We start from the raw sequence: 12,004 nt of genomic DNA, 5'->3' as shown, positions 1-12,004 counted from the left end.
CCTCTACTCGGGTGGTGCGCAGCGGGCGCCCTGTGGATTGCAGCTGTCTATTGTGACCTCCTGCAACAGCTGCATGACAGCTACAACTCCCTGGCTACTTCCCCATGGCCTCCTCCTAAACACTTCTTTAATCCTCACCACAGGGACCTTCCTCCTTGGTGTCTGTTAATCCGTCCTCTTCAATCCTTCAGCAGCTACACTCTCACTTCTTCAGCTTCCTCGACCTTCTTGCTCCCAGCTCCTCACAACACGCTACTTCTCCTCTGGCTCCTCTCTGACCTGACTTGGAGTGAGCTTCCTTTTTAAACCCAGGATGCCCCTGATTAGGCCTGCCTTGATTGGCTGCAGTGTTCATTTAATTAAGTAGCTATTCTATTTGCCTTCTAGAAAATGATCTTAATTGGTTCCAGGTGCTCTTGATTAACCTTGGGGGAGCAACGTGTGCCATGGTTAACCAGACTATGGGATTTTGGTTTAGCCCTGGGGCTAGACATTACCTGGTATCTCAGTACTTTACTTTAGCCATTCTTTGGCCTGCCCTAGAGGTGGATTTTGTCCGCATCAGATGCAGGGAGGGAGGACTTATTATAGGGAAAGAGGGGAATCAGAGAATTTTGCAACCTATGGGGACACTCTGCAATCACATCCGCCAACTCCTTTAGCAGCCTCAAGATGCAGCGCATCCGGGCCCTGGACTTGTGCTCGTCCAGCTTTTCTAAATAGCTTTCTCCTCCTCCCCATTCTGTGCTGCCCAGTGCAAGTCCAGTCTGGAGCTGACCTTGTTTGTAAAACGGAGGCAAAAAAAGCATTGTTACATTAGCTTTTTTCCACATCTCCTTCTGGTCACTAGGTTGGCCTCCCTCCTTCAGTAAGGGGGGCTCCACACTTTTCCTTGACTTTCTTCTTGTGCGAACCATACTGCTTAGAAACTTGCTTGTTACGCCTGTCACATTCGTCTGCTAGCTGCAACTTCCAAGGTGATTCGGGGCTTTCTGATTTCACTGCCTGATGCCGGCTGAGCAAATATTTTTAACTCCTCCCTGGTCATTTGTCCAATCTTCCACTCTTTGTAAGCTTCTTTTTTTGCATTTAAGTCAGCAAAGATTTAAACTGTTAAGCCGAGCTTGGTCGCCTGCCATATTTACTATTCTTCTACACATTGGATGTTTTCCTGCAACCTCACTAAAGAATTCTTTAAATACAGCCAGCCTCTCCCTGGACTTCCTTTCCCCCTCATGTTTATTTTCCCAGGATCCTGGCCCGACATAATCCCTGGAGGAGTCAAAGTCTGCTCTTTCTGAAGTCCAGGGTCTTCATTCATAAGCATTTTATCCCATAGCCTTATGGGTGTGCACCATCACCTTGCCTGCCTCAACGTTACAGTCTAAGAGGTGTGGGGGACCAGTCACTTCTTTACTCCTCCAGCCTGCACTGGAGCCCCCGCCATTTTCCCCCCCGGCAGGACGCAAGGGACGGCGTGATGGGCCAGGGAGGATGAGACCCCTGGAGGAGTTTGGTATGGTGACGTGGATTGAGGCAGAGGAGTCACCAAGGGCTCTGCGTGTGAGTCAGCCTTTTGGGTCCTTGGCCAGGTGGCAGGTAGTGGGGGACAAGGATTGATGGTGCACACGGAAGGGGGGAATGAGGACAGGGCCCATCTGGACAAAGAAGGGAGGGAAAGGTGGAGGGTTCTGGGAACAGAGGGAATGGAGGAAATATGTGAGGGGATGGACCACTCGGGGGCAACAGAGGCCCCAGGGGAACCTGATGGAGAGATAATGGGGGGAATGGAGAAGAGCGAGAGGAGGGAGCTAACACTGGGGTCGGTGGAAACGAGATGCCAGGTTCCAGAGGAGTGGAGCAGGGGGCAGACTCCGGGGGCAGAGGAGTTGTGGGTGGCTGGACGAAGCCGGGAGCTGACCTGGGGCTCTCACTCTTGGCCCCCGGGTGGCCGTGCTGCTGGTCGACACCAAGGGCTCCATGGACATTGAAAGGAACAAGGAGACGAGCATCAAACTCTCTGCCATGTCCATGCTGCTCAGCTCCTACCAGGTTGGGGGCGGGGAGGTGTTCTCATCTGGCGGGGGCGCTGTGCTGCAGGGAGCAGGGTGCAGGGGCTCAGTTAGAGGGCACTCTCCCCTGATTGGCAGGACTGGCCCTGACGCCCCGTGCACACTCGGGGGTGCTGTGCTGCAGGGATATGGGTGAAGGCTCAGCAGGGGGAACTCTCCGCTGGGGGTCAGGGCTGGCCCCAATGCCCCATGAGGCACTAGGGGACGCTGTGATTGGGGTGGGTGACGTGGCTGGGAAGTGGCCTGGGGCAGCCTTCGTTGCTCGTTGCTGTAGCTCCGTCTGTCTCCTGATCATTTCCAGATACTGAACATTGGCCGTCGGGTGAAGGACCCGGATCTCGAATACCTGGAGGTGAGGCTGGGCAGCGAGACCGAAGAACGTGGCCAGGCCAGGTTCTCCTGTTAGCTCTACACGGTTATTATCCCTCCCCATGGGTCCTGTGGGGAAACTGAGGCCCAGAGAGAGAAACTGACTCTCCCATGGTCACGTGGGCCTCTGCAGTCAGCACTATCACTGCACAGCCCAGCCCAGCTCTCTGCTCCCAGGTGTCCAGCATGGGTCACTGGGTCAATGTTAGGACTCCTCCCTCCCCTCCAACCTAGCTCTGCCATCGGTGGGAAGCTGCTGGGGCCAGGGCCTTGGGTGGTCACTCTGCCCCCTGCTCTGCTCTTCTCTTCAGGCTCTTATGCAGCCCCAGCCCCATTGGATTGAGCCCTTGGCATATGAGCCCTTAGGTATGCCTGGGCCATGCCCCGGGGGGATTCTCTGTGCGGGGAACAGGTTGGCTCTGGGAGGGCTTTATCTGTCCTTGCTCATAGACTCGTAGGTCAGAAGGGACCAATATGATCATCTAGTCTGACCTCCTGCACAAAGCTAGCAGGCCAACAGAACCCTACCCATCCACTTTTATAACAACCCCTAAACCCATGAACTGAAAGTTATTGAAAGTCCCTCAAAATTGTGGTTTGGAAGACCTCAAGCGCGAGAATCCACCACAAGTGACCATGCCCAACGCTGCAAGAGGAAGGCGAAAAAAACCTCAGGGCCCCTGCCAATCCGCCTGGAGAAAATTCCTTCCGACCCCAAATATGGCGACAGCTAAATCCGAGCATGTGGGGCAAGACTCACGCAGCCAGCACCCAGGAAAAGTCTCTTGCAGAACTCAGATCCCATCCCTTCCAACATCCCTCACAGCCAATTAAGCAGACTTATCTGCTGATAATCAAGATATTGGCCCAAATTAAAACTATCCAATCATAACCATCCCATCCATATACTTATCAAGCTTAGTCTAAAGCCAGATAAGTCTTTTTGCCCCCATACTCCCTCGGAAGGCTGTTCCAGAACTCACTCCCCTAATGGTTAGAAACCTTCGTCTAATTTCCAGTCAAAACTTCCTAATATCCATTTGTACCCAATTGTCCTTGTGCCTACATAGTACAAGCTTAAATAATTCCTCCCTCCCTTAAAGCCGTTAATCCCCTGAATATATTTATATAGAGCAAGATATCCCCCGGAGCCTCTTTTGGACTATGGCTAAACAAAGCCAAGCTCTTGAAGTCTCCTTTCATAAGGCAGGTTGTTTCCATTCCTCGGTCAATCCTAGTAGCCCGGCTCTGAACTGTTCCCAGTTTGAATTATCCTTCTTAAAACTGTGACAGAACTGCACACCATATTTCCAGGTGGGTCTCACCAGGCCTTATATAACGGACTAACACCTCCTGTATCCTTGCTGGCAATACCTCGCCTGATTGCATCTCAAACCACGCATTTGCTTTTTAACGGCCATATTCGCATTGCGGGCTCATAGACCTCCTGCTATCACCAATCACCCCAGGTCCTCTCTCCTTCCTCTGTTGCTTCAACAACTTTTGATGCGTCCCCAATGTATATCTAAAATTCTTATATTATCCCTAGTGGATGACCTTGCACTTTCACTCTTATTATTTCATCCTATTACCTATATCCAGTTTACAAGGGGTGGTCCAGATCTTCCTGTATTAGTCCTCCTTCATCTGTGTTAGCCAATACCAGCTTTGTGCACCGCAAACTTTGATAGCACATTCCTCTTTGTGCCATCAGTAAGAAAGAAGTTAAATAACATCGGTCCCAAAACCATCCTTGGAGGGACTCTCACTAGTAAACCTCCTTACCAGCCTGACAGTTCACCCTTCAGTCACGACCCTGAGCCCCCTTTAAACTCAATTCCTTACCATTACAACTTTTCATCATCACCCACTTTTCCATTTAATAACCAGTTCCCATGTCGCCCCGTGCTCCCATGCCTTCCTGAAACTCCGAGGTAAATTAGCATCTACCGCATTTCCTTTGTCTAAGTAATCTGTCCCTTTCAAAGAAGGAGATCAGGGTTGGCTTTTGCACGAGGCTACCTTTAGTCACTCATGTTGCAATTCGTGCCCAATTCCATTGGACTCCATGTCCTTAACTACTTTTCACTTTAAATTTTTCCAAGACCACATACTACAGTGTCAAGCTACAAGGCCTATAGTTACCGGATCACTTTTTGCCCTTCTTAGAGGAACTACGTTAGCAATTCTCCAGCGTACAGACATACCCCCGAGTTTACCGGATTGATTAAATATCTCGCGTCACGGGCTCGCAATTTTCAATGCACCAGCTTCTTTAATTCCTTGGATGGAGATTGTCCGGCCCTCCTTATTTTGTCCCTTAAGCTGTGTTCAAAGTGTTTGCGCCTTCTACTAGATGTTGTAATATCCACTCCATATCCTCATTCCGATTTTTCATCCCTCCTCATCCCTAACTCCTCACTAGTCTTATGTAAAGACTGAGCAATAGTACTTATTTAGATATTGTTGCATCCTAGGTATCCTTACTCATTCCATCCTCAGTGATTATAGCGGGCCCCACTTCTTCTTTTCTTTGGTTTCTTCTTTTTTATGCTCTGGCTGTAGAACCTTTTACTAATTGGTTTTAATTCCCTTTGCAAGGTCAGTTCTACGTGGCTTGTAGCCTTCCTTACTTTTCCCTACATGTTCTGACCTCACTAAGGTAGCTTCCTTGCTAATCCCGCCTTTCTCCACTCCCTGTAAGCTTTCTTGCTTTTTTCCTATCCTCTCTGAGATGGCTCATCCAGCTTGGCTACAACTCCTGCCCATTTGGTTGTTTCCTTTCTTGGGCTGCAGGCTTCCGACAGTTCCGCAGCTTCACTTTAAAGTGAATTCCAGGCCTCCTCACTTTATCCACAAGTTCCTTCGTTCCAATTCCACTTCCCTAACTTATTGTCCTTAACTCTTTTAAAATTAGGCCCTTGAGAAGTCAAAACCTAATCCGATCTACCTTTGTTTATCCTTCCATTCTAGTTTGACTGAATCACTCATGTCCTCGAACCAAGGTTGTCCCACACCATTTCTTATCTACTGAGGTCCTCACTGCTCACCAAACCAAATCTAAAATGGCTCCCTATCTTGTTGGTACTTCCAACTTTGTGAACAAATCAGTCCACTATCCATCCAGAAATCTGACCCCTAGTTGTATTCTTGCGCACTTGCCCTCCGTCTATATCGGAAGTTGAAGTCTCCCGATGATTCACACATTCCCCTTAGGTGTTACTTCATTACTGCATTAAAGAGGTCTTATCCATATCCAAATCAGATCCTGGCGGTCTGTAGCACCCCCATCACTACTCAGGCAGGCTTCTAGTAGCGTTTTCTTAACTCAGGCTGTGATTTTTGCAGATCGTTCTTATCCAGTTCCATCACTTTTTATTTCATTAACCATTTAACCCTCATCATTGATGTACAATGCTATTCCACCACTTTGCTTTTTTCCTGTCTGTTTCTAAACAGCACGATAGCCGTCATTCCTGGACTCCAGTCATGCAGTACTATTCCACCATTTCTTGTTATCCTTAATATGCCGGTTTCACTGGCTGATCTGTAGCTCCAGTTCCTCCATCCTTTGTTACTGGCTCTCGCAATTAGTTACGATTTTAATTTTTGCGTTTTTTTTTGGCGTCAGTGACATTTTACCCCATTGTGCACAGACATATCCACCACCGCATCACCTGTTAGTTAGTTCTACACGTCTTCTTCCTCTTGGGCCAATCGTCGGTCCACAGCGTTTATCCCCTCTCACTTTGTTTACTTCCCTCTCAGGTTAATCTGGCGTGAGATCTGCCTGGACATCTCCACATCTCCCCAAGCTTCTAGTTTAAGCTCGTGTCTTATTGAGGTCGGCGAGCTCCATCCCTAGAGTTTCTATTTTCCCCTCTTACTTAGATGAAGTCCATCCAGAGCAACGTTGTCTGTCCGTAAATGCTCCAATGACCGTACATGCCCCAAGCCCTCCTTATAGCACCCCCTGCCTGAGCATTCTGTTAATCGTCATATTTTGTCACTCCTTCGTCGCCTTCTTAGGAACCGGCGAATCCACTGAAGATCACCTGAGCTCGATTCCTTGAGCGCTTCCTCAGTCTTGGGATTAGTCTCCTGGATACAGGTCAGCGAGCATAGCCGTATCATTTCGTTCCCCATGACGGACACTCAACGGTTCTTTCCCGCTCCGCTAGGATCCTTTTCAGCTCAGGTCACTCTGTATCTTAGCACCGGCAGACAGCCACACTCTTCTGTTCTCCGTCAGCTCTAGTTACAGGCCTGTCTATTCTTCTCAGTAGGTTCTCAATCACTAGACCTGCGTTTCTGGTACCGTTGTGATTCTCCGTTCTATCCCCTGAACTGCTGGCCTCAACTCCTTTCTTCAATTCTTATTACGCCGCTTGCACTCCTCCGTGTGGGGCTCATACTTTGGTGCTGCCTCCCATTGACTCCTCCCCTCTTCTGCAGGACTAGCTGCTCGTCTCTTTTTCCTTGCCTCTCTCTTGCAGCGAGCACTGCTGTGCTCCATCTTCATTTTCCAACTCAGGCAACTGTTCCTGAGTTCTATTTCTCTGTCACGTGGCCCGTCCTTTTCCTCTGCTGGTTCTCCTGGTACTTGCTTCACCGATATCCACTTTCCTCACCCAGAGTCCTTTCTCAGCCTTCTGTGGTCCGCTTCCATCTGCACGGTCTGAGCTTATCCCTGTGGCCTTCATCAGTACTGTGTTCCATCATCTGCTCAACCCCCTGTAATCAGCCAGGTTTCCACCTGCATCTCGTCCTTTTCTTGTCTTCCAGCGTCTATCAGGCTGGCACTTTCATGCAGGACAAACTCCTTTCAGGTGCCTCTCCAGGCCATGACATGCCACAGCTTCGCACATCCGGTCATCCTCAGTGTGTCTCTCACTGCTGCCTCTGTCTCAGTCATGGCCTTCCAACTCTGTGCCTGGCAGTCCACGCCACACACCACACCACAGGCCCCCAACAAGCACTGGGCTGCTGGCAGACCCCTGCCCCCTCCCTTATCTGGCTTGTTGGTTTCTCCGCTTTAGTCCCCCCTGCAACCTCCCCCTGGAAACTCCCACTGAAATTCACGCGGACTGCTTCAGATTACAAACACCACATGCCTTCTCAGTAGGAAGGGCTGAAAACCATCACATGGAAAGTACAGCAGCAGCAATAGCTGCAGAGACCCTCTCACTGAGATAGGGCTGCACATGGGAGGAAGATGAGGTCTGAGGTTTCAAACTCAAATGATCAAGGAACCTACCACAGAGAAAATTCTTCATATATGTACAGTCACCTCAGTTAAATCTCACTTAAACCTCTACAGTGTTCGCTTCAGTGGGCGCTACCAGTGCCAACAGGAGGGGGTCTCCTGTCTGCATAGGTGATGCACCTCCCTGAGAGGCAGTAGCTAGTTCAATGAAAAAATTCTTCTTTGACCTAGTGGTGTTTATACCAGGGGTTAAGTCGGAAGACCCCCTTCTCTCTGAGGTGTGGATTTTTCACACGCCTGTGAGATGTAGCTATGCTGACATAACTTCCCAGTGCAGACCAGCCCTAACTCCTTTCAACCAACAGAACAACATCATGATTAAGTGAAGGGGAAAGGGCAAATAGCTCTGATTTTACAAATGATGCTACTTAACAATGACCCAATCCGATTACATATGATTAATAACTTTGCTTGATTACTATCTAATTCCTTTAAATGTAAGGTACCTATGGAAATTTTGAAATGTTTTTACACTGAGATCATTTGAGCCAAAAAATTAGACAAGCTGAATTACAAAATAATGTTGGTTAGATTCTGAGTTTCATTGCCTATCTTTAAGCCACCTGGACTCAACCAGTGAACCCAGTCGATAGTGTAATCAACGCAGTCTTTGGTGTTGCTCTAATTTACATAAGCTTTGAATGAGCCTCTACTGGTCCAATGTCCATGGTGGATAGAGTGCTCTACCAACAATCTCTCCCTCCTCCAATACACCCTTAGCATATCCTGTGCCAGAAATTGCAAAGGTGGAGGCACTGTATGGACATTATTCCAAACCTCTGCCACTGTGAGAATCCCACCCTCTGTTGTGAGAAATCCAGCTGCTTTCCCCACCCCCATAGGCTGTTGGAACAACATAAAGAGACTGGAACGCAGCAAACACATAGTTTTAAAAACCTAGAAAGTTAATTGTATTCTGAAGAACAACTGAGTGAAATCTGGAATCTTAATTCACTGTGTGAAACCATAATTTTAGTCCTGACTTCAGTGAAAATCTCAGCCTTAACAAGGGAGGCGCCAACCTGTTCACGGGTGTCTAGCAGTTAGAGCTAGAAACAGGTGTCCAGACTCTTGGGCTCTGTTCCCATCTCTGCTATTGGCTTGCAGGGCAAGCCATTTAACCTCTCTACTGAGTTTGTAAAATTGGCTTCCTAAACAATAAATTAAGTCTGGTATCTTTCATGCCTTTAAGAGTGCACAAAAGCAACACTCAGATGGGTTGAAAGAACTCTGCAGCATGCATGACAGTGAAGGAAGCCAAATGGAGGATATTTACATTACAAACGGGATCCAAAGAAATCATGATATTGCATGGGAACAACAATCCTAACATGAACTGACATTCAGACCCAGAAATATATAATTAATAATAGAATGTTGCCAAGTCCAGATGAGCTACTTGTATCAAAAACAGTATTTCTCACCCAGGGGGTCATGACCCCGAGGGAGGGGTTACAAAAGGTAATCAGTGGGGTTGCAAGGCACTGAAAATTTTCTGACAATTGTGGCAAACTCAGGACAATTAGCTACCAGGAGAGGGGTAGTAATTGGTCCCGGAAGGCTTAGCCCTGGAGGAATAAGGTTCAGCTGGGACAGGGGTTAGCAGGGAACTAATTAGGTTCAGCTGGCCCCAATTGCTGGAGACCTTTTTAAAACCTCCCTGGCAGGGAAGCAAGGGGGGCAGGGGCGGGGTAGCGGTCGTGGTCGTGGTCGCGGTCAGGGTCAGGGTCAGGGTCAGGGTCAGCAAGCAGGGGCAGCTAAACTCTGAGACTCTTCTTGCAAGGCAGATTGCATTCTCCCCAGAAGGAGAGGAAACTAGAGCAAGGGGCTGGCTGAGAAGGGATCAGCCAGACCCTGTGAGATTGGGAAGGGGTTTTTTTCCTTCTACTTTGCCTAAGCCTGTGTCTCCGAGGCTAAAAGGGACTGAGTTAACAAACGGAGAGGCAGGTACTTTGCCACACAATCTTAAGTAAAGTTTGCTGCACACCCTCTCTTTTCCAAGTCCTTTCTATTAGCCCCTCAAATCATGAGTTATATTGGCTCATTGTTAGACTTTTTTACTTTTATTGCAAATATAAAGGGCTTGTGAAAAGTTTTTATTTCATATAAAGGATCACCAGCTGATAAGGTTGAGAAATACTGGTATAAATACCTATTTTCTGTTTTAAATAGGAATTGGGGAAAAACTGCAAGGGAATCCAACCACTACATAGGAAACTATCCAATGAATGATCAGACCCTTCTGGCTGTAGGGTGACCAGATGTCCTGATTTTATAGGGACAGTCCCAATTTTGGGGTCTCTCTCTTATATAGGCTCCTATTACCCCTACCCCCATCTTGATTTTTCACATTTGCTGTCTGGTCACCCTATCTGACTGAAATGGAACAAACACTGCAAATTGTCAGCGGCAGAAGTCATTAGCGATTAGTAAATTATTTTAATCTCGAGACTGAAGAAAAGTGACAGCACAGATTGTGAGAATTTGTAGCTTTAGCTCCCCCCTTCCAATCACTTTAGCTATTTATTTCAGAGGTGTCTTACCAAATGGTCTATGTAAGACACTATGGGAATTGATCATTCCTCTGTGGTTGGCATTGTAAATATTTCCAAGGATGATGTACACCAGAAATAAAACCAACACAGACACAGATGACTCATGGGATGGATAATAGGTTTGCAAAGCCTTCTGGCTCTAAATCTGTGGGTTTGAATCCAGCCCAAGTCAATAGTGAGTGAAAGTTGTATCATCTGATAGCTCTTTGGTATCCTACGTGAAGTGAGTTTAGAGGTCTTAGCCTGGTTGTAAAGTATCTACATTTCAAAAGCAACCTCTTCAGCTGGCAGCTTTTGTGGTAGCCTCACTAGAGGTATAATGGATTTAACAGACCAAGCCCAGTGAATGTCCCTCTGGAAACCATCCCTTTACAGCAGGGCAGTGGTGCTGCAACAATTTGTATAGTGGGGGTGTTGAGAGCCATCGAACCAAACTGTAAATCATATATATGATGGAAACCACTTCAAGCCAGGGGGTGCTGCTGCACCTCCAGCACCCCTAGTTTCAGCATCTATGCATCATTGGTGGCGCATTGTACCAATGTCCTGGGCCTATTTTAATAAATAGGTTATTTAGTTACACTCTGAAGGAAGTGGATTAATGTCTCCATGCTTATCTAGTCAATACGTTTAACCAAACACCATTTGTTTTAAAAGAAAAATCCCATGAAATATTTTAGGGAAAGTTACCATGCCATGCAATATATTCAGTATTACCATGTAATAAGTGAATGAAAGTTCTGTGGTTTTAGCTCAAGAAGCAGTCTGCAGTTCAGGGAACTAAGTCATGCAATGAAACTCAGAGACCACTGTTTTGGAAAAGCAAAATATTTGGCTATCTGTAGCTCAATCCTTTTGCAATATCCAGCAGGGAAGTTATCAAGAACAGTTTGGCAGTTTCAAGGCAAAAACATTAATTTGAGAGCAAGTTGATGAAAAATTAATTTGAACGAGGGTGTTATTTTGATGGCTTGCTGCCAAACGCTGTGTTCAACAATCAGATCAAAATCAGACTGTCAACCTCCTGAATTCTTGTGTAAATTACTTAAACAAGACTTGGGTTGAAATCCTGGTCCCATTAAAAACAATGGCAAAACTCATTAACATGAGTGGAGTCAGGCTTTTACCCTTGCTGAGAGAGAGAGACAGACAAAAAATACTATAACCATATCACTGCTAAAAGTGATACAAATATTTTAATTAGAAAAGCATCAGTCTAGGAATAACCATGATGCACAATTATCCAGAAACAAATCTTATGGGTGAGACCATTAGCATTGGGCTTTTAATGCAGCACACATAGGATGCTAAAGTGTTTTACTTTTAGAAACCTAAAGCTATTTCAGGTTGGCTTGTTCCTACTTCCATCTTCCTCCACTCAAACTTTTATTCAAGGTCAGAGTGAAGTCTTAATTTTATTTTAACCAAATCCATTAACACAGGGCTATAATTGAACTCATTTTCTCAAACCCATTGTGGTCTCTGGTCTTTCAGGTTGCTTGACTAGAAATTCAAGAGAACGTACTGTACCCACAGTAAGCACTCCAGAAGTACAGACAGAAGGATTGTTTAAGTGCAAAGGAAAAAAGTGCTCTAATCATTTTTGGCTTGCTTTAATTTTGCAACATTTCTGTATCTGTCTTGCATCCTCCTAGGTTTCTTATTAACATGGGGTTTTCTCCTGCCCATCTCCTTTCCAGGCAATTGTAATTTTCATTTCCATCTCAGAGATTTATTCAGCA

General features: G+C 46.7%; 1 protein-coding gene across 1 annotated transcript in view; it reads left to right on the top strand.

Moving 5' to 3' along the window:
* Window positions 1–1,920: 1,920 nt before the first annotated feature.
* The window catches only part of LOC142046809 (RING finger protein 112-like), a gene marked incomplete at its 5' end in the record, with an annotated part of 21,809 nt that continues 11,725 nt past the window's right edge, over window positions 1,921–12,004 (top strand). Inside the window, 2 exon segments of the mRNA XM_075065845.1 lie at window positions 1,921–2,052; window positions 2,374–2,424. Of these exon segments, the coding sequence (XP_074921946.1) occupies window positions 1,921–2,052; window positions 2,374–2,424 (183 nt within the window).

The sequence above is a fragment of the Chelonoidis abingdonii genome, chromosome 4, assembly GCF_003597395.2.
Source record: "Chelonoidis abingdonii isolate Lonesome George chromosome 4, CheloAbing_2.0, whole genome shotgun sequence".
Classification (NCBI taxonomy): Eukaryota; Metazoa; Chordata; order Testudines; family Testudinidae; genus Chelonoidis; species Chelonoidis abingdonii.
The sequence above is the reverse complement of the archived record's forward strand: the minus strand, read 5'-3'. Positions and strand labels throughout refer to the sequence as shown.